The following is a 22,683-nucleotide window of genomic DNA, read 5'->3' on the forward strand; positions in this document are numbered from 1 at the left end:
GGGGGCCTGTAGTAAACACCCAACAAGGTGACTGCCCTTTCCTATTTCTGACTTCAGCCCATACTACCTCTAAAGGCAGATCCCCCTCGAACTGCCTTTCTGCAGCTGTTATACCATTTCTAATTAGCAACGCCACCCCCCTCCATTTTTACCACCCTCCCTAATCCTACTGAAACATCTGTAACCAGGAACCTCCAACAACCATTCCTGTCCCTCTTCTATCCACGTTTCCGTGATGGCCACAACATCGTAGTCCCAGGTACCTATCCACGCCTTAAGTTCACCCACCTTATTTCTGATACTCCTGGCGTTGAAGTATACGCACTTGAACCCATCTCTGTGTCCGCAAGTATTCCCTGTCAGTGCGACCTTCTTCACAGCCTCCCCACACACTTGGACATCCTGACAAACAGCTAGCCTACTTGCTGGACTACAAGTCCAGATCCCATCCCCCTGCCAAATTAGTTTAAATTAGCATGGCCAATTCACCTAACCAGCACGTCTCTGGATTGTGGGAGCGAACCAGAACACCTGGAGGAAACCAACTCAGACACGGGGAGAATGTGCAAACTCCATACAGGCAGTCGCCTGAAGTTGGAATCAAACCCAGGTCCTTGGTACTATGAGGCAGCAGTGCTAACCACTGAGCCACCGTCTTGAATAATAATAAAAAACATCTCAAAGAACACAGAAACAGCCCTTTGACTCTCCAAGCCTGCACCAACACATTTTGCCCTTCCATACTAAAACAGTCTTCATTGTCAGTCCCTCTATTCCCTTCCTACTCATGTACTTGTCCAGGTGCTCCTTGAATGCTGCTATTGTGTCAGCTTCCACCACCTCCTCTGGCAACGCATTGCAGGCACTCACCAACCTTTGAGAGAAAAACTTGCCTCGCACATCTCTTTTAAACATTCCCCCTCCCATCTTGAACCTGTGTCCCCTAGTAATTGACCCCTTCACCCTGGGGAAAAGCCTCATACTTTCTACTGTATCCATGCCATTCACAATCTTATAAACTTCTATCTGGTTACCCCTCAACCTCCTGTGTTCCAATGAAAACAACAGATTGAGGAGGGGCCAGCTACCTCTTGAGAATGGGAAGTCATCATTTTGCAGGTCAATTTTTTAACTGTTTTTGCCCAGCTTTATTATTAACTCTGATACTGTGAATATTCCTGTAGCCACTTAATGCAGAATAATCCAAATATTTTCGGACAAAGTCTCAACACATTTATCCTAGTTTTTACACAGTTCTCAATGTCAGTTTTTAAACTAAGAGAAATCTTAGATGTTTTCCAATCTACTAAAATAAGTAGTTTTGTAATTCTTTCAATCAAATGTTATTTTAAAAGAAACTGGAAGGAATGATTTGAAATGTTAAAAAACAAATAGGTTGTAAGGAGAGTTGCAGATAAAGGAGGGTGAAATTAGGCTGGAATAAGGAGCCTGAAATGTGTTCCATTTCATATTTGATTTTATTGACTGCTCTGGAATTAAATATTGAGGTTATTGTACAATAGGCATGTCTCTCCTTTCCATGTCCAATTTCACCCTATCAGGCTCTGAGAGTGTGCATGATGAAAGAAACATTTCATATCAAATTGTATGTAGATTCCATGGGAAAACAAATTCCAACAGTGAAATAAAAATACAAATAAATGAGTTATAACATTACATATTTTTGTAAAATAAAACTAATCTGACCATAACTAAGCACAAGAATCTCGGAAAAAGATACCAAAGTGACCGGACAATGCAACTACAAGGTCTCAGTGAATTGAACTCTATTGAATTGAATTGAATTGAATTTATTGTCACGTGTACCAAGGCACAGTGAAAAGCTTTGTCTTGCAAGCTATACAGACAGATCACAGAGTTAAATAGCATAGGTAGTAAATTATAGGTAAACAGCGCCAAAAACAAAAATACAGGTCCAGGCAAATGTTAAGAGTTTGTGAGTCCATTCAGTATTCTAACAACAGTAGGGTAGAAACTGTTCCTAAACCGGCTGGTGCATGTGTTCAGGCTTCTATACCTTCTCCCCAGTGATAGAGGTTGTAGAAAAACATTGCCAGGGTGGGATGGATCTTTGAAAGGGGCATGCCTAGTTAAGTAAAGACCCTTGAAATACCAAGAGAAACAGCTAAAAGAAGTGTGAGAAATCAAACTTCAGAGAGAAACAACAGACAGAATGAAGAACATAAAAAAACTTCAGACAGTGAGGTCTGCAAATGCTGGAGATCAGAATTGAGAGTGTTTTGCTGGAAAAGCATAGCAGGTCAGGCAGCATCCAAGGAGCAGGAAAATCGACCTTTCGAGCTGAAGCTCTTCATCAATAAAGAACTTCAACATCATTGACTTGGTTTTGTGGAGCCCTTGATTCCTCAAAATTAACACACTACCATTTTGAGCTGTTGACCTATATAAAGAAAAGTGGCTTCAGACACCCAGTGTGCAAAACTCCAAGAATCACCCTCAGAGGGATGTTTTTGCCAAACAGGAAACGATATACAGAAACCAAATACAGTTCACTTGAAAAAGGTCAAGCAGAAAATTCTGAAACTACAGAACTGGTGAAGAACAAGGAAACTTTTCCTCCCCTCAAAATTTGCAATTCTGAGGAAACTACTTATGGAAGAAAAACCAAGTCACCTACAAAAAGCATCGCAACTACTGGACCTGATTTAATTTCTTCATTTCAGGAAAATAAACCTGAGCAATGGGCTCCAACTGTTACCACAGTCCACGCTAGGACTTTCTCCTTTTGAGTATTCCATTGCCTTATTGATAATTTTTTCATCTTGATGGCTATAATTTCTTGTTAATATAAGGAGCAAGAGGATAGCAAGGCAACGGGAAGGTCCACTCAAGTACAAGGAAGGAGTTTATGGAGCTGGAAGAAGTGGGTGAGGTCCTTAATGAATACTTGACACTGGTATTCACAAAAAAGAAGATGATGATGGATGGTGAATCTAGACAGGGATATTCTAGGGCATGTCGATAGAGAAAAGGAGGTGCTGTTGAATGTTTTGAAAAGTATTAAGATAGACGATTCTCCAGGACTTGACAGGAACTATCCCAGAGCATTGAGGGAGACAGGGGGAAAATGCCTCGGGGTTTGTATGAAATCTTTGTGTCACAAGGGAGGTCCCAGAGGACTAGAGAATAGCCAACATTGTTCCTATGTTTAAGAAGGGCAATAGAGATGGTCTGGAAATTTTAGGTTGGTGAGCCTTACATCAGTGGTTCAGGAAATTATTGAAGAGTCTTAGGGTTAAGCTTTACTAACCTTTGGGAGAAAGTGAAGACTGCACATGCTGGAGATCAGAGCCGAAGAGTGTGGTGCTGAAAAAGCACAGCCGGTCAGGCAGCATCCAAGGGGCAAGAGAATCAACGTTTCAGATATAAGAGCTGATGAAGGGCTTATGCCTGAAATGCCGGTTGTCCTGCTCCTTGGATGCTGGCTGACCGGCTGGGCTTTTCCAGCACCACACTCTTCAACTCTGATCTCCAGCCTCTGCAGGCCTCACATTCCTGATGAAGGGCTAATGCCTGGAACATCGATTCTTCTGCTCCTGACTGGGTGCAGAAGATGCTGCCTGACTATGTGTGCTTTTCCAGTACCAAACTTTTCAACTTTGCTCACACTTGGAAAAATTATTAGCGATAAACAGCATGGCTTTGTGCAGTGGGAGGTTGTGTCCCACAAATATGATTGGGTTTTTTTCAGGAAGTGACAAACATAATTGAGGGCAGGGCAATGGAGGTTGTCTATATGGACTTTTGGAAGGCCTTTGCCAAGATCCCTCATAGCAGAATGATGCACAAGGTGAATTCACATTGGATCTACGATGAGCTGGTAAGATGAATACAGAACTGGCTTAGTCTTAGAAGACAGAGAATTGTGGTGGAAAGGTGTTTTCAGACTGGAGATCTGTGACCAGTGGCATCCCACAGGGATCAGTACTGGGACCCCTGTTGTTTGTAAAATATATAAATATTGTGGAGGAGAATGTAGGTGGTCTGATTAGTAAGTTTACAAATGGAGCAAAGATTGGAGGGAGCTGCAGATAGTAAAAAAGATTGTCAGAGGATACAGCAGGATATTGGTAGACTAGAGTCTTGAATGAAGAAATGGCAGTTGGAAATCAATCCATCTGATAAAAGTAAGGTGATACATTTTGGAAGATATAATGTAGGAGGGAATGTACAGTAAATGGCAGAACCTTCAGTAGCATCAAGATACAGAGGGATCTTACAGGTGCACAGTTGCCTGAAAGTGGGAACATAAGTGGATACGGTTGTCAAGAAACCATATAGCATGCATGCCTTCATCAGTTGTGGTGCAGAGTATAAAAATTGGCAAATCACGTAGCCACATTCAGAATATTGTGTACAGTTTTGGGTGCCACGCTCCCAGAGGATGTGGACGCTTTGGAGAGGTTAAGGAATGGTTTACCAGGATGTTGCTGGTTGGAGGGTGTTAGCAACGAGGAGAGATTGGATATTCTTGATTTGTTTTCACTTGAATATTGAAAGCTGAGGAATGACCTGATAGAAGTTTACAAAATTATGAGAGACATGGATAAAGTGGATAGTCGAAGTCTTTTTCCTAGGACAGAAATATTGATTATGAGGAGACCTAACGTTTACAGTACAAAAGGAATTGTTTAAAGGAGACGTGTGATGAAAGTTTTTTTTCACAGACGGTGGTAAGTATCTGGAACTTGCTGCCAGAGGAAATGGTGGAGGCAGATACAATAGTAACATTTAAAAAGCACCTGATGAAATAATGAACAGGCAGGGTATGGATCACATAGAGGCAAAAGATGGAAACAGGTACACACCAGTGCTGTGAAGAGTATCCCATCCAGACCCATTCCCCTACTTTATTATCTACATTTTTCCCTAAATTAATGCACCTAACCTATACATCCCTGAACACTATGGTCAATTCACCTAACCTGCACATCTTTGGACTGTGGGAGTAAACCAGAGAAAATCCACAGTGGCACAGGGAGAATGTGCAAACTCCACACAGACAGTCACCTGAGGCTGGAATTGAACCCGAGTCTTTGATGCTGTGAGGCAACAGAGCTAGCCACTGAGCCACTGTGCCCCCCAGTTTTTAGCTCAGAAAAGCATCATGTATGGCTGCAGTCTTGCTGTGCCAAAGGGCATGTTCCTGCGCTTTTACAGTTCTTTGATTTAATAGTTTTATCCTGAGGAAAGTTTCTGTAATAACTAATATTAAACTTATACTTGTTCAAATCAAAAGCTTGGCTGCGAGTCTGCTTTAATTTGAATTACACTGTATTACAATTTTAAGGTGACTATACAAACTGTACTAACAGACAAACACATGTGGTAGATGTACCTGGTGGTATTTAAAGTCAACCTCAAGAGGAGCAGAAATGATCCTTTGTGGTCTATGAGGATACCTTAAGTCTCCCTAGCCCTGAACATTTTCCCATCTCATAATTTTCCTTTTTTAATTCTGTCAGCCATTTTGTTTATCTCATTAGTGAGCATCTCCACGGCTTTCACTGGCAGCCTTGAATTTTGACTCCTGCTCCTCGCTATTGATGCCATTCACTGCTGGTTTCAGGCAGGAATCAATGTTGGGCAATGTTCGGAAAGTCAGGAGTTAAAACCTCCCAGCCTCAATTTTGAGGTGCTAAGATAGTTTGTGTTCCACATTGTCCCCATTCCAATAAAGTCTACAGGATGCATATAAAATTAACCTTTCTTTTATAACATTAACTTATAGACGTATAGACATGTTGGAAATCACAGTTATCTAAATTAACCTTCAAAACACAACCATGGGATGAATCTTATTTTGGTTTTAGTTAAGAGTCGTTGATACAAAGCTTGGTGGAGTGTGGAGGGCTGTTGTAGATTGCAATGGGCAGCAGCAACTCAACATGCGGGAGCTTGGAACAGGGGCCTTCCAGGAGCGGTGAGTCACTGATTTGAACCTTTAAAAACTTACCACGAGCGTAGGAGTTCTCCATTTCTGTTTTCCAGTGGCAGCAGCAACTCAAAGGGCGGCAGCTTGCACCAGGGGCCTGTCAGGAGCAGTGAGTCACTGATTTGAGCTTTTATATTTGAACTCAGAGAGCACTGGTTTTCTGGGAAAGGAGGGACTTCTTTTTATTTCCGTCCAGCTATATAAGTCAGTGTTTTCTCAACCTGAGACCCTATGTTTGTAGGGCTTCCCACCCAACCACCTCCTACATCAGCTAAGCATCTCTTCTTTTTTATTTTGTGATAAGCAGACTAGCAGGGATGGCAGTGCAGGGAGAGCAATGTTCCTCCTGCATGATGTTTGAGGTGAGGGATGCCATTAGTGTCCCATTCAAGTACATCTACAGGAAGTGCACCCAACTCTCGCTCCTCCAAGACCGTGTTAGGGAACTTCAGATCATTTGAGAGGCAGAGGCTGTCAGAGATGAGTTACAGGGAAGTAGTTACTTCTAGGCACAAAGAAAGCTAGGTGATTGTTCGAAGGGGAAGAAACAGTCAGTGGAGGGATCCCCTGTGGTCGTTCCCCTGAAAAACATGTTTACTGTTTTGGATACTGTTGAGGGGGATGACTTACCAGGGGCAAGCAGTGGGGCCCAGGTCTCTGGCACAGAGCCTGTCCCTGTTGCACAGCAGGGAAGGAGGGAAAGGAGGAGAATGTTAGTCATTGGGGACTCAATAGTTAGAGGCTCAGATAGAAGGTTTGTTGGGAAAGAACGAGACTCGCGGTTGGTGTGTTGCCTCCCAGGTACCAGGGTCCGTGATTTCTCGGATCGTATCTTTGGGGTCCTGAAGGGAGAGGGTGACCAGCCTCAAGTCGTGGTCCATGTAGGTACCAATGACATAGGTACAAAAAGGGATAGGGATGTAAGACAGGATTTCAGAGAGCTAGGGTGGAAGCTGAGAGCTAGAACAAACAGAGCTGTTATCTCTGGTTTGTTACCCGTGCCACGTGATAGCAAGGTAAGGAATAGGGAGAGATATCAGCTGTACACGTGGCTGCAAGGATGGTGCAGGAGGGAGGGCTTCAGGTACTTGGATAATTGGGGCTCATTCTGGGGTAGGTAGGACCTGTACAAACAGGATGGTCTTCACTTGAACCAGAGGGGTACTAATATCCTGGGTGGGAAATTTGCTGGTGCCATTCGGGTGGGTTTAAACGAGCTCAGCAGGGGGGTAGGAACCTGAGGTGTAGTTGCAGTGCACAGGAGGATGAGAGTAGGAAGGACAGGGACAGGATTTCAGGGTCACAGGAATGTGCTGGCAGACAGCAAGCTGGTTTGAAGTGTGTCTACTTCAATGCCAGAAGTATCCGAAATAAGATAGATGAGCTTGCAGCATGGATAGGTACTTGGGACTTCGATGCTGTGACCATTTCTGAGACAAGATTAGAGCAGGGTGAGGAATGGATGTTGTAGGTTCCAGGGTTTAGATCTTTCATTAAGAACAGGCAAGGTGGTAAAAGAGGGGGAGGTGTGGTCTTGTTAGTCAAGAATAGTATAACGGTGGCTGAAAGAACTTTTGGTGAGGACTCGTCTACTGAGGTAGTGTGGGCTGAGGATAGAATCAGGAGAGGAGAGGTCACACTGTTTGGAGTTTTTCATAGGCAACCACAGAGGTCCAGGGAGGTGGAAGAGAGGATTAGCAAAATTATTCTGGACAGGAGTGAAAGGAACAAGATGGTCATTATGGGGGACATTAACTTCCCCAACATTGACTGGAAGTGCTATAACTCCAGTGCGTCGGATGGATCAGTTTTTGTCCAATGTGTACAGGAGGGTTTCCTGACACAGTATGTCGAAGGGCCGACAAGAGGGGAGGCCACACTGGATCTGGTGCTTGGTAATGAACCAGGCCAGGTGTTTGACTTAGTTGTAGGTGAGCATTTTGGAGAGATTGACCAGAATTCAGTTATGTTTAGTTTAGCGATGGAAAGGGGTACATACCACAGGTCAAGAATTATTGATGGGGCAAGGGCAATTATAATGTGATTATGCAAGAATTAGGATGCATAGAATGCGTTAGCAAAATGCAGGCAATGCAGGAAATGGAAATGTGGAGCTGGTTTAAGGAACAGATATTGCGTGTCCTTGATAGGTATGTCCCTATCAGGCAGGGGGGATGTGATAAGGTAAGGGAACCATGGTTTACTACAGAAAGTGCACCTCTTGTTAAGCGGGAGAAGGAGGCTTATGTGTTGATGAGGCAAGATGGTTCAGATGAGGCCATGGAGAGTTACAGGAGAAAGTGAGGTCTGCAGATGCTGGAGATCAGAGCTGGAAATGTGTTGCTGGAAAAGCGCAGCAGGTCAGGCAGCATCCAGGGAACAGGAGAATCGACGTTTCGGGCATAAGCCCGAGAGTTACAGGTCAGCTAGGGAGGATTTAAAGCAAGTGTTAAGAAGAGCAAAGAGAGGACACGAGCAGTCTTTAGCAAATAGAATAAAGGAGAACCCTAAAGCTTTCTCTTGGTATGTGAGGAATACAAGGATGACAGTCAAAGACAGAAATGGGAAGTTGAGTGTGGACCCTGTGGAGATCGGAGAGGTGCTAAGTGAACATTCCTCATCGGCTTTCACTCAGGAAAAGGAGAATATTGTAGAGGAGAGGAATGAGGTACAACATATTATATTAGAAAGGATTGAAGTTAGTTACGAACAGGTATTATCAATTCTAGAAGGAGTGAAAGTAGACAAGTCCCCTGGGCCGGATGGGATTTATCCAAGGATTCTCTGGGAAGCTAGGGAGGAGATAGCAGAGCCTTTGGCTTTGATATTTGAGTCTTCATTGTCTACAGGTTTAGTACCAGAGGACTGGAGGATTGCAAACATTGTGCCCTTGTTCAAGAAGGGCAGTAGAGATGACCCAGGTAATTATGGACCAGTGAGCCTTACTTCTGTTATAGGAAAGGTTTGGGAAAGGATTATAAGAGATAAGATTTATAATCATCTAGCAAGCAACAATTTGATTTCAGATAGTCAACATGGTTTCATCAAGGGCCGGTCGTGTCTCATAAAGCTCATTGAGTTTATTGAGAAGGTGACCAAGCATGTAGATGAGGGTAGGGCAGTCGGTGTGGTATACATGGACATCAGTAAAGCCTTTGATAAGGTTCCACAGGGTAGGCTGTTAGAGAAAATGCAGAGACATGGGATTGAGAGTGATTTAGCAGTTTGGATTAAAAACTGTATTTCTGAAAGAAGGCAGCGAGTGGTGGTTGATGAAAAATATTCAGCCTGGTGTGCCACAAGGATTTGTTTTGGGACCACTGCTGTTTGTCATTTGTATAAATGACTGAGACGCAGACATAGGTGGATGGATTAGTAAATTTGCAGATGACGTTAAAGTCAATGGAGTAGTGGACAGTTTGGAAGAATATTACAGGTTGCAGGGGGACTTGGATAAACTGCAGAATTGGGCTGAGAGGTGGCAAATGGAATTCAATGCAGTTAAATGTGAGGTGATGCACTTTGGGAAGAGAAACAGGAAGACAGAGTACTGGGTCAATGGAAAGATTCTTGGTAGTGTGGATGTGCAGAGTGATCTTGGACTCCATGTACATCGATCCCTGAAAGTTGCCACCCAGGTTGATAGTGCTGTTAAGGTGTGTTAAGTTTCATTGGTAGAGGGATTGTGTTCCGGAGTCGCAATATCATGCTGCAACTTTACAAAACGCTAGTGCAGCCACATTTGGAATATTGTGTACAGTTCTGGTCGCCATATTTCAGGAAGGATGTGGAAGCATTGGTGCAGAGGAGGTTTCCCAGGATGTTGCCTGGTCTGGAGGGGAGGTCTTATGAGGAAAGGCTGAGAGACTTGGGTCTGTTCTCATTGGCAATAAGAAGGCTAAAAGGGGATTTGATAGAGACATACAAGATGATCAGAGGATTAGATAGGGTAGACAGAGAAAGTCTGTTTCCTAGGATGATGACGTCAGCTTGTTCGAGGTGGCATAACTACAAATTGAGGGGTGATAGATTTAAGACAGATGTCAGAGGCAGGTTCTTTATGCATAGAGTGGTAAGGGCATGGAATACACTACCTGCTAATGTAGTCAACTGAGCCACATTAGGGAGATTTAAACAATCCTTAGATAAGCACGTGGATGATTTTGGGATAGTGTAGGGGGACGAGCTGAGAATAGTTCACAGGTCAGCGCAACATCGAGAACCGAAGGGCCTGTTCTGCGCTGTATTGTTCTATGTTCTATGTTCTATTGATGGGATGCAGAACTGGGCTGCTAAGTGGCAGATGGAATTCAACCTGGAAAAGTGAATCAGTTTGGAAGATCAAATTTGAATGCAGAATACAGGGTTAAAGACAGTGTGGAGAAACCGAGGGATCTTGGGGTCCATGTCCATAGATCCCTCGAAGTTGCCACCCAAATTGATAGGGTTGTCAAGAAGGCATATGGTGTGTTGGCTTTCATTAGTAGGGGGAATTGAGTTTAAGAGCCGCGAGGTTATACTACAGCTCTATAGGGTGCTGGTTAGACCACACTTGGAATATTGTGTTCAGTTCTGGTCACCTCACTATAGAAAGGATGTGAAAGCTTTAGAGAGTGTGCTAGGAGATTTACCACGATACTGCCTGGACTGGAGAGCATGTCTTATGAAGAAAGGTTGAGGGAGCTAGGGCTGTTCTCATTGGAGTAAAGAAGGATGAGAGGTGACTTGATAGAGATGTCCAAGATGATAAGAGGCATAGATACAGTGGATAGCCAGAGACATTTTCTCATGGTGGAAATGGCTTTCACAAGGACCATAATTGGAGGTGATTGGAGGAATGCTTGGTCAGTGCATGGAATGCATTTCCAGCAGTGGTAGTAGAGTCAGTTAAATTATGGACATTTAAGCAATGCTTGGACAGCCACATAGAAGTTAGTACCATGTTGGGTCTGATCTTTGTGTAGGTAAAAGGCTGGCACAACATCGAGGGCCGACAGTCTGTACTGTGCTTTACTGTTCTATGTTAAGTGTCAATTCATCAGTGTCAAAGGAGGGTCCAAACATTGTCTTTCTTAATTGCCCATGGCAGCATCGTATTTAAAACCTCCATGTGCCCAATGTCAATCACTGCAAGCCAGCAATTACAGTAATTTGCAGTAAACATAGTGGGAGGGCAATGCTTCAGAAGGCACTGATGTCATGGGTGAGACTTTATAGTGAATAGTTGATCTCCTTTGGAAATATATTGGCTCTTCAAATCATCAAACACCTATCATTGCTGCAACAGCTACAAGAATGGAACTACGGAGGCACTATGTCTGTATCAACCCCACTGCTCCCCTCATGACCATCATAACATAAGATCTGCTCATTGTTCATTGTGGGAGCATCAGATTGTAAAAACATCAGAGTTGCAAAAGTTTACTAATTAAACAAAGAATGAACAAACAAAAATCTGCCTTTGCTTTTGGGATTAAACAGTGGCTGATTGTCTTTGGAACTGCAATAATTTTAGTCAGTGAGTGATCACTGCTCCCAGCTCACATCTAGCCAAAACTGGATGTCAGTGAAGCTGTGTCTGACATGCTGTGCAAGATGCTGCTGCCTTCTCTCATGCAGAATTGAATGAATTTTCTTTATTGTCATATGTACTGAAATGAATATATGTGAAAAGTTTACAGTCGCTGCAATACAGGGCCATCTTAGGCACAAAGATAGCCAGGTACAGATACTTAAGATGAAATTCTTAGGAAACAAAAAACAATTAGATAAGTTAAAGCAACAAATAGTCCAACAGTATGGGTCATAGGAATAAATTTTTTTTAAAAAGTAGTATGTTCAAAATATCACTCTTTTGGAGCCAACAGAGACCTGCACCATAGACCCACCAACATAGGAGTTGAACCCATAATTGCCCCGCAACCTAAAGGCCCTGTTTCCACTGTCAGGCCAGGCCACTGTCGGGACACGAATCTCTGCAGATATCACCTTGCTGACGTCACTACCTTAAAAAGTTCACTGCCGCTGGTACTGCCACCCCCAATCCCTGGAGGAGCTTTGTTGCTGCTGCCGCCGACCCCAAAACTAGGAGAACCTAGGCCTGAAGGTATATGGTTAGGGTAAAGGTGAAGGTTAGGGTAAGATGATCACTTCTGTTTCAAAAAGATGGCTATTATTAATTTGCTCTGATCAATGATATTATCAAGGTGCCATGGCAGGATTTATATTCGACATATTGTGTCACTGTTGCATTTCACATTCAGAATTTGGTGATGATAGACATCTTTAATCCATACTATCTGGACAGTGCAATTTTGATAAATGCAACTGCCCCTTGTGGGGCCTCATGTCAATCACAAGTAGGTCCCCTCCCTCAGAGAAACAAAAACCCACTGACTCCAGCCTCTCCAGTTGTGTTGACAGCCATTTCTCATTCCATTGTGTATTTGGAGGATTGAGGCATCAAAGTAATGCTCCCTAGGGTGAATCAGAGGCTCAGCCTCTCAACCTAGGTAACTCCATAGTCATGCCAAGCATAGTGATCCACTGTGCCTACCCACCAATTGAAGCTATCGATGATTCCGCTCCTACAGTATTCTGTGATTTCCCATGCTTTTGCGCTTCCCACTCTTATATGGTGAATTGCGACTTGCTGTTTACAACATTTCAGCAAGATGCCTCTAATCCCCACAACTGACTTCCTCAATGTGCCTACCCCAGCAGAAGACAAAATGCCATACCAGAGAGAGTGTTTTTCTCTCCACAAATGCTGCCAGAGTTGCTGAGTTTTTCAGCATTCTCTTTGTTTGTTTCAGATTTCCAGTATCAGCACTATTTCATCTTTAATCAAGTTATTGATATGGCTTTTTCAGATCATTTAGACCCAAGGATGTTGTTAGTACAGGATTCAGTGATGGCAATGCTTTTCAATGTCAGTGGTGAATGGATAGCTTCTCCCTTGTTGGAGATGGTCATTTGTGTGGCATGAATGTTACTTGCCACTTTTCTGCATGTTGCTAAGCATGAATGATGCTAAGCATTGTGCAGTCCTTGACGAACATCCCTACTTCTGAGGGATCTGATGATGGAGCGAAGGTCATTGATGAAGCTGCTGAAAATGTTTGCGACTAGGACACTACCCTGAGGAACTCCTGCAGAGATTTCCTGGAGCTGAGATGCACCACCTACAATGATAAAAATCTCAGATCCTGTTTATGAACTGTGTACTTTAGTATCTGACTAATCAACAGTCGTGCTGCCAAGCTAATCTTGGTGGTGGATATTGAAATCCTTCAAGCAGGAGTGCATTTTCACCTCAGTGCTTCCTCCAACTTATTGTTCAATATGGCAGAACACTGATTTATTAACTGAGGCAGGATGGTAAATGATAATCAGCAAGAGGTTTCCTTGCTCATATTTGACCTGCTGCTTAAAGACTACATTGGAGTCAATGTTGAGGACTCCCAGGTCAACCCTGTTTTGACCGAATGACACTATCCCGCCACCTCTGCTGGGTCTGTCCTGCCGGTGGGACTGGATCTATCCAGGGATGGTGATGGTGGCATCTGGGTCACTGCATGCGATGTATGATTCCATGAGTATGATTCCTTGTTTGACTGGTCTGAAAGGCAGCTGTCCCAATTTTGGAACTTGCCCCAGATATTAAGAAGAAGAAGCTTACAGGGTCAACAGGCTGTTATTGACATGTCATTTCCAGCATTGAGGTCGATGCCAGGTGGTCTATCTGGTTTCATTCTGTTTTTGATATTTTTTAGCGATTTTGGTACAATAAGCAGCTAACTCATCCATTTAAGAAGGCAGTCAAGAGTTAACCACATTGTCGTGGAGCTGTAGTCACATTTAGTCACATGATGGCAGAAGGATATTTGTGAAACAGATGGATTTTTATAACAATTGACAATGGTCATCATTAGATTTTTAGTTCCAGATTTTTAATGGATTTAATTCCACCATCTGCCATGCTCGGGTTCAAATCCAGTTCTTTAGGGTCTTTTGATTATTGGTCTAGTACAGTATGATTATGCTCTCATCATGTCCAAACAACACCTCTGACACTGTAATCCTATGCACCAAGGTAGCAGAGATTGCCCTGCAAAGTGGAGGGGGTGTCTCCTGAGTCATACTGACAATGTCATCCAATGCACAACATATTGTCCAATCAGTAGGAGAGCTGTCAACAGAGAAATGCATGATCATTTCACTCATGTTAATGGTTTTATTTAATAATTATTTAGAAATCGTATTACTATTTTTTACTTTTTATATTATCCTTGTGCTATGGTTGATGCTGGACAAGGCAATCCCTTATTTCATAGAAATGTGTCTTGGGTGATTATGTGCCAGTGTTTAATGATTCTTCCTCCCAATAGATATTGGAAAAGGCTCTACATAATCGAAGAAAACAATTCTTTCCAGAATCACTCAAAATACAGAAGCAGGCCATTCAGCCTATCACCTGTCAGTGCTAATTCCTCAATTACAGCTGTCTTCTAACATCTGCTCTGAACATTTCTGCTTATAACAAATTCCTTTTCATCCTGATCTACTGGCTTTTTACTTAATTTTTGAAGCAGCATTTCGTTTGATGACTTTCCAAACTACAGATTTATTTTAATTTCTGGATTTTTATTTGATGCAGATGGTCGTTTTGATGGATCCAACTGAAGATCCTGATGACATCTTGCGAGCGAATAGGTCCCGAGAAAGAACATTTATGTTTGATGTGGTGTTTGATCACACATCCACCCAGGTACAGAATCACAGTATAAAATAATTGTGTGTGTACATGCATGTGATTATGTACGAGAGACCTGTACTTGTGTAATTATAATGTGTGTGTATGTGTGTGTGAGAGAGAGAGAGAGAGACTGTGTTTGTGTGAGAGAGACTGTTGTGTATTTATGTGTGTGTGTATGTGTGTGTGAGAAAGGGACAGTGTGTGCATATACATGTTTGTAAGAGACAGTGTGTGTATTTGTGTTATGTGTGAGAGAGACTGTGTGTGTGTGTGTGAGAGACAGTGTTTGTGAAAATGTGGGGACACAAGTATTTGTCATCAAAGTGTTGTGGTTCTTTAGCCATGAACTTGATTTCATAGACTACCTCAGCATTACAACTCTTATAAATGATAACCTTCTATTGCATTAATATTTTATCCCTTACTATGATAATGTTTAAGAGCATATTAAAAATAACTGTGATTACTATTTAAATTAATTTGTGTTCACAAACTGGGATGTCGTAGGGTCATAGAGTTGTGCAGTACGGAAACAAACCCTTCAGTCCAATTCATCCACGCCAACCAGATATCCCAAGTGAGTCTAATCCCATTTGCTCGGATTTAGCTCATATTCCTCTAAACCCTTTCTATTCATGTACCCATCTAGATGCCTTTTAAATGTTGTAATTTTAGCAGCCTCCATCACTTCCTCTGGCACCACTTCTGTGTGAAATAGTTGCCCCTTAGGTCCCTTTTAAATCTTTCCCTCTCGCCTTAAACTTTTGCCCTCTAGTTTTGGACTCCTCTAACCTGGCTATTCACCTGATCCATGTCCTTCATGATTTTATAAATTTGTATGATGTGATCCAATCTTGATACCCACCACTACCATTACTGATGTCATTGCTTAGAAGTATGTTATATTCCTTTGCCAGGGATAGCCCAGTTTCCCTACATGATAGATGTACTCTACCACTACAGCTACATATCTCTACTGCAACCACCTGGTGTACTGACATAATGTCACAATGGGTCACCTGCTGGACTCTCTGAGGTAGACCGGCAATTAGATATGGAATGTTAATCTGATGCTGCAGCCTGGTGTACATTCCAACTGGGTTGATGCCTGAACTTTTTTTTCATTGATCCAGACATCCGTCAGAGGTAGAATCACAGTAAGATGTTAATCAATGTGTAGTGGCTTCTAACCAAAGGATACACTTCAACTCACTACTTTAATTAACTCTAATAAAGTCTCTGTTTTTTATTTTTCTGAGCTGATTGTCTTCTTAACCTGCTTTGTTAGTTTGTTTTTATGTCATTCTTCCTGTTGGTAAGAAAGAAGAATGATCGGAGCTACATGTCTCCCCTACTAACCTCTATCCATCTAGCTCCTTCGGGTGTCTAAAAAGAAATTTGTTTTGGCTCCTGGGGCTCGACCTCCATAATTCTTCCTGCTGTCTCAGATGAATTGCTTCATAAGATATAGGAGCAGAATTAGGCCATTTGGCCCATTGGGTCTGCTCTGCCATTCGACCATGGCTGATATGCTCCTCAACCCCATTTTCCAGCCTTCTCCCTCTAACCATTCAACCTGCAAAGATGTTTCACATGAAAAAGGTACCTTTGATAGAATGTTTTTTTGGGCAGTCTCTCAATGGCGGTTGGTGCTGTTCCTCTGGTTAACTCTCAAAATGCTGGCTTATTTTGCACCCCCAAACATCAGATCGTCTCGTTGGTTCGATGTTTGTGGTCAAAATAACCGAGGTATCTAGTTTTCAACCAAATGTTACATATTTTCAATTTTTCAGTACACTCTGAGACTGATAGTCAGTCACGTGACACTGACTGTCACTGCCAAAGCAGCCTTCACTCTCTCTTAAAGGTACAGTACATGCCTTCAACTTCATAACAGCAGTGAATTCCACAGATTCACAACCCTTTGGAAGAAGTAGTTTTTCCTCAACTCTGCTTTAAATTTGCCATCCCTTATCCTAAGACTATGACCTGCCGTCCTAGAACTCCCAACAACAGGAAACATCTGCTCCACATCAGTTTTATCCATAACTTTCATCATCTAGAATACCTCAATTTGATCTTCGCTCATCCTTCTAAATTCCAGAGAGTATAGGCCTAAACTGCTCAATCTGTGTTCACATGATAAACCCCTAATCTCTGGGATTAACTAGTGAACCTCCTCTGAATTGCCTCCAATGCCATCACATTTCTTCAAATAAGGGGACCAAAACTATGCACAATACTTTGGGCGTGGTCTCATGAATGTCTTAAGAACTGTAGAGTTTTCCATTAAGTAATCCAAATTAAATGTTGATTGAAATCAAAGAGCTAGATTGCCTCATTGGAGTCGTGATACCGTCTTTTTGATGTGGACAGGGTAATTCAGCTCTTGGGATCTGCTTAGGAATCAACACCAGCTTTTGACAAGCTCGAGATAAACAATCTTAGAATTAACAACTACTTCTGTTGGAACCAATTTCTAGCTGTCTTAAGATTTTTCATTAAACATAGTGCATCATCAACTTGAAAATCTCATTGACCATGGAATATGGGAAAAAAATGAGATTGGTGTTGTTTGAAGTGATCCTGTAAAATTGTTATTAAGCATTTAACTTCCAAATCTCTCTAACTGTAACTATCAACACCACCTCATTTATTTGGTGTTTTTATGTGGTAAAATGTTTCATGTCACTTCCACATGAGTGCTATCAAAGAAAATTTGACACTGAACCTTGTAAAAAAATGTATGGGGAAGTTTAATCACTAGTTTTAAGATATGTCTTATATGGGGAAGGAGAGGAACAGATGCAGAGAGGTTTAGGAGAGAGAGAGGAGTATGTTTATTGAGGAAGGGAGGAGCAGGTTTTTGGGGGGGGGAGAGGTGAAGGTTTATTAAGGGAGACAGAAGCAGGTACAGAGAAGTTTAGGAGGGAGTGAGGAATTGGTTTATTGAAAGGTATGGAGAGGTTAAGGCGGGATTGAGGACTAAGTTTATTGGAAGGTGCAGAGAGGTTTAGGAGGGAATTCTAAAGCCTGGTGCCTAATCAGCAGAAGACCTGGCTGTGGGTATGGGTGCCTGGGAGCACTTGGTGCTGATGCTCTGCTCATTCCACAACGTAGCCAACCCACAGGTAGGTTTTAATCCATTGATCATTTCCGTCTCTGTTCTGTTCATGCTTGCTCTGTTCAACCTCCTTCACATTTCTAACCTTCATCTTACCCTCTATCTTGAAGGTAGGTGATGAGTTTGTGCTCCAGATGTACAAGGGAGAATCTCTTCGAGAGAAGAGGGAGAGAAGTTTCAGTCATGTGAAAAGAAGATTGCATCCAATCACTGTTGCACATGATAGGTTCCTGATAAAAGAATGGGAGCAGGTGGAGGATCAGTTGTGATAAGGAAAATATTGCCGTAATAGAGTATATGAACAGATGAAAAAATATTTAATTCGTCACTGATCACAGGTAAAGTGACAGGTGACTGGAGGATAACTAATCCTTTGTTCAAGAGGAGCAACAGTGATTGACCAGGGAATTGCAGATCAGCCTGATGTCAGTGTTGGAGTAATTATTGGAAAAACTTCTGAGGGACAGGCTCAATGAACACTTGAAAAGGCAGGAGAGTCTGCAGAATTTTTAGACAGAAATCCTGTCTGACTAATTTAATTTAGTTTTTTGAAGAAGTGACTAAATATATTGATGAGGATGATGTGGTTTACATGGACTTCAGTATGGCCTTTGATGAATTCCCACATAGAAGCTGATCCAGAAGGTAAGAGCCCATGGGATGCAAAGTATGTTGGTATACTGGATTCAAAATTGTCTTACAAATAGGAGGCAAAGGGTGATGATGGAGGGTTGTAATCATGATTGGAAGCCTGTGATCAGTGGTGTACCACAAGGATTGATGATATGACCTTTGCTATTTCTTATATACATTAATATCTTGGATGTGAATATAAAAGGTATAATTAGCAAGTTTGCAGACCACACAAAAATTGGTGGAGTTGTTGATAGCGCAGTGGATAATCTCAGGCTACAGTTAATAAGGGAAGGATTCACACATTGAATGCTAGGTTTCTAAGAAGTGCTGAGGATCAAAGGGACATTCGTGTACAAGTCCACAGATCCCTGAAAGTGTCAGCACAGGTAGGAAGGGTGGTGAAGAAGGCATATGTGATGCTTGCCTTTATTAGCCAGTGTGTAGAATACAGCAGCAAGGAATCTTGTTACAACTTTACAAAACACAGATGGAATACCGTGTGCAATTCTGGTCACCGCAGTGTTGGAAGGACATAATTGCATTGGAGAGAATGCAGAGGAGATTCACCAGGATATTGCCTGGGATGGAAAGCCTCAGTAATGAGGAGAGACTGGATAAGCTGGATTTGTGTTTTTTTCTTGGAACAGAGTAAGTTAGGGAGATCTGATTGAAATATATAAAATTATGAGAGGCAGAGACAGGGTAGACCATGAGAATCTTTTCACCATGGCAGACATGTGTAAGACCAGAGGGCATAAATTTAAGATAAGGAGCAGGTGGTTTACAGGGTATCTGAAGAAATGTTTTTCACCCAGAGAATAGTAGAAATATGGAATGTGTTGCCTGAGGAGGTGGTGGAGGCAGATACTCTCACAACATTTAATAAATATCTGGACAATTGTCCAAGGTAAATTATTGGGATTAATGTAGTTAGATATTTGTTGGTCAGCCTAGACATGATGGACTGAAGGGCCTGTTGTTCTGTGTGACTCTATGACTAAGGTGATTGTGTAATGGTAATTTCACTAGACTAGTGACCCATGCTGATGTTTTGTGGCCATAGACTTGAATCCCATCACTGCAAATAAAAGTCTGGAATTGAAAGCCCTTTCAGTGATGGTGACCACGAAGCCATCAGTGGTTGTCATAAAGACCAATTAGTTCACTCAGAGATTTATCTAACTTTGTAGATGATACCACCCTGTGTGCTCTGTCCTCATGGAATATGCCTATCATAAAGTCTGGGGATGAGGATATGATCTGCCCTGAAGAAACTGCTTTCTTGGATTAGGCTGTCTGGTCTCTGGATTTGCTGCATCTCTGTCTCAACCTTATCTGAGAGTGATGGCTATCTAATTCTCTGGAGTTACAATAAACTCTTTGATTTACATTCTTGTATAGAATACTTATCTGTGTATCGCTGCTGTTTAGTACAGTTTCATGCACCCTCTCTTTTCAGAGTCTCACTAACATGTGACTGCTGATATCACAACTATATCATCATGATCATCATTGTTTCGTGAAGATATGCGAACTCAATATACTATATTTTAGGGAAAGGAAATCTACCCTCATTCCTAACCTGGTCTACATATGATTCCAGAATGACAGCAACATAGATGACTTTATCTGCCCTCTGAAATAGCCTGAGCAAGCTGGTCAATTTATAGGCAATTAGGAACATGTAATAAATACCAGTGACGTCCACATCCCATGAAAGAGTAAAGAAGGAAAAACATTAGGCTGAAATTGAGGTTGTGACAGTAGATACTGAAAGAAGTGAATGGAAGAATGTTACTGGGCAGTCAGAGATGAGATCATGATGATGGGTTTTGAGCTCTCTGTGGAATTCTAATGTCATAATTATCATTCCTCATTTTTATTACTACAATTAAATCATTATAATAAATGAATACAATAATTCACTTTTAGAGATAGATATCTCAGATAATTGTTTATATTCAAACCTGTATTCAGAAACCATTTACCTTATTAACACTGATAGACAATAACAGAAATTTTAATCAGTACATGAACAATATTAACACAATCAAAAAGTTTCTGGAGAGATTGAAATGTGTTGGCATAAAGATTGATTTCTATGACTGGACTTAGTAAAACTGTTTTTCTGTTTAATTTTAGGAGGACGTTTACTTGGCCACTACTAAGGACCTGATTAACGGTGTTATTTCCGGATATAATGCAACGGTATTTGCATATGGACCTACAGGTAACGTTAGAAATTTATTTTAAAGTGTAATCAAAACAGTTTATTGAGTTGACCTTTGGCAGTGTTGTGTAGGAGAACAATTTTTCACACAGCAAATTTGTGAATGACCAGTTAACCTAGAAGTTGCTTTGGCTGTGTTTACAGGAGAAACAACACCAGAAGATTGAATTCCTTTTTCTGAAACACATGTCATGGGTAATTTGATGGCTACATGATGGGGCTTCAATGTCAAGCAAATGAGGGTATTTCTGATATCCGTCTTTCCTGCGCTGAAGTGCCAGGCAAAATTAATTCAAATGTAGGAATGGAGATTGAGCCCACTGTCTTCCAACTCGAGATATTATTGAGCTGAATTGATAGCTTAGCGTGTAGGTTATGACACAACATATTTTACTAGGCAAGGAACACTAGACCTGGAATGATTAGCTGTTGACAAGTTTGAGTCTTAAAAGGATATTACCTAACTCCCGGTGAGTAGGAGTGTCTGCATGAGGTATCACTCCAATATAGGACAGACAAGGTGGACCTGTAAGTTCCCAGTCCAACATTTTCTGAAGGTAAGACCATGATGAAAATTAGCTTTGTGGAAGGAATTCATTAAAAAGATAAATCTGACATTCTTGTGAATGGGGTAGTGGGGGAATGTAAAAGTGATGTTTCCCTGGTTTTTTCTCAAGCACATGAAAGCAAAAAAAATGTTTGACCTTCAGTCTTTTTGAAAGAGATGGTGACATACTTTCCAATCCATTACCAGAACCTATACATTCACAGGTTGATTCAAGGGCAAATGAAAAGAAAACAGGCTCCCAAATGCCCAAAATGTGAACCTACAGTACTCCATTAGCAAAGGTCTAGTATAGATGCATGAGTGGCAGTATTTCAATCACACTCTGAATAAATATATTCTTTCTCAGAATTCTCTAAACAACTTGGTCATCATCTTAAACTTATGTCCTCTGGCATGGGGAAAAGATTTTCGCTATCTAAGCCTGTCATAATTTTGTATACCTCATTCAGATCCCCCTCAGTTTCCTCTGCTCCAAGGAAAATAAACAGCCTATCCAGCCTCTCCTCACAAGTGAAACTCTCCATCCCAGGCAACATCCTGGCAAATCTGCTCTGCACCCTATCCAGTGCAATCTCATCTATCTGAAAATGTAGTGACCAGAACTGCACATAGTTTTCTATATATGGCTTAAATAATATTTTATAAAGATGCAAAAAGACTTTGTTGCTATTACATTTAATGCCTTGGCTGGCACTTATTAAATTCCACCTGTCCAATTTGCCAGCTGATCAATATCAGACCGTAGCCTGAGACCATGCTCCTCACTGTCAACAACACCACAAACCTTTATGTCATCTGCAAGTTTACTAATTATACTTTATATATTCACATCTAAGTCATTAATGTATATAACAAGCAGCAAAGATCCTGGCACCAACTCACCACATAAACATCTAACTACACTTCCCTTAAATTCATTACACACCCTGGACCCTGACTGAACATTTTCCGCACTCATCCCCTATCAGAACCCAACCACTCAGCACCCAACATCACTTCCCCCCTCCTGACCAAACCCAGGACTCAGCACTCCTCCAAACAACTGTCAGACTGGACACCTTCCCAAGTCACAATGACTTGTTCTGAGTCTGATCATCTCCTCTTCCCTCAGGACCCAACACAGCCCTCTCCTCATGGAATGCAATTCAAATTAACTGACAAATCCAAAGCCTCCATGACACACAATGAGCCACCCTCCACATAGCATCTGACATCACCCTCCCCTCAAGACCCAACACTGGCTCTGCTCCTTGGCAGAGACACCAACCATCAACCCCCCCCCAAAATCTTCAGCCCAAACACTTTACCAGACTGCATAGATCCCATGTGCCCTAACCTAACCTAAATGCACAAGAACTGACACAACAGCCACATAGCACCATTCCCCCCC

The 22,683-nt window shown here is 41.9% G+C and overlaps 1 protein-coding gene across 1 annotated transcript in view; it reads left to right on the forward strand.

Annotated features, from left to right (window-relative positions):
* Positions 1–22,683, forward strand: part of si:dkey-26i13.8 (kinesin-like protein KIF19) — a 207,935-nt gene that overhangs the window by 79,590 nt on the left and 105,662 nt on the right. The window contains exons 3-4 of the mRNA XM_043711105.1: positions 14,637–14,747; positions 20,638–20,725. Coding sequence (XP_043567040.1) covers positions 14,637–14,747; positions 20,638–20,725 — 199 coding nt within the window. The remainder of the gene's footprint in view (positions 1–14,636; positions 14,748–20,637; positions 20,726–22,683) is intronic.

This window comes from Chiloscyllium plagiosum, chromosome 21, assembly GCF_004010195.1.
Source record: "Chiloscyllium plagiosum isolate BGI_BamShark_2017 chromosome 21, ASM401019v2, whole genome shotgun sequence".
NCBI classification, from domain to species: Eukaryota; Metazoa; Chordata; class Chondrichthyes; order Orectolobiformes; family Hemiscylliidae; genus Chiloscyllium; species Chiloscyllium plagiosum.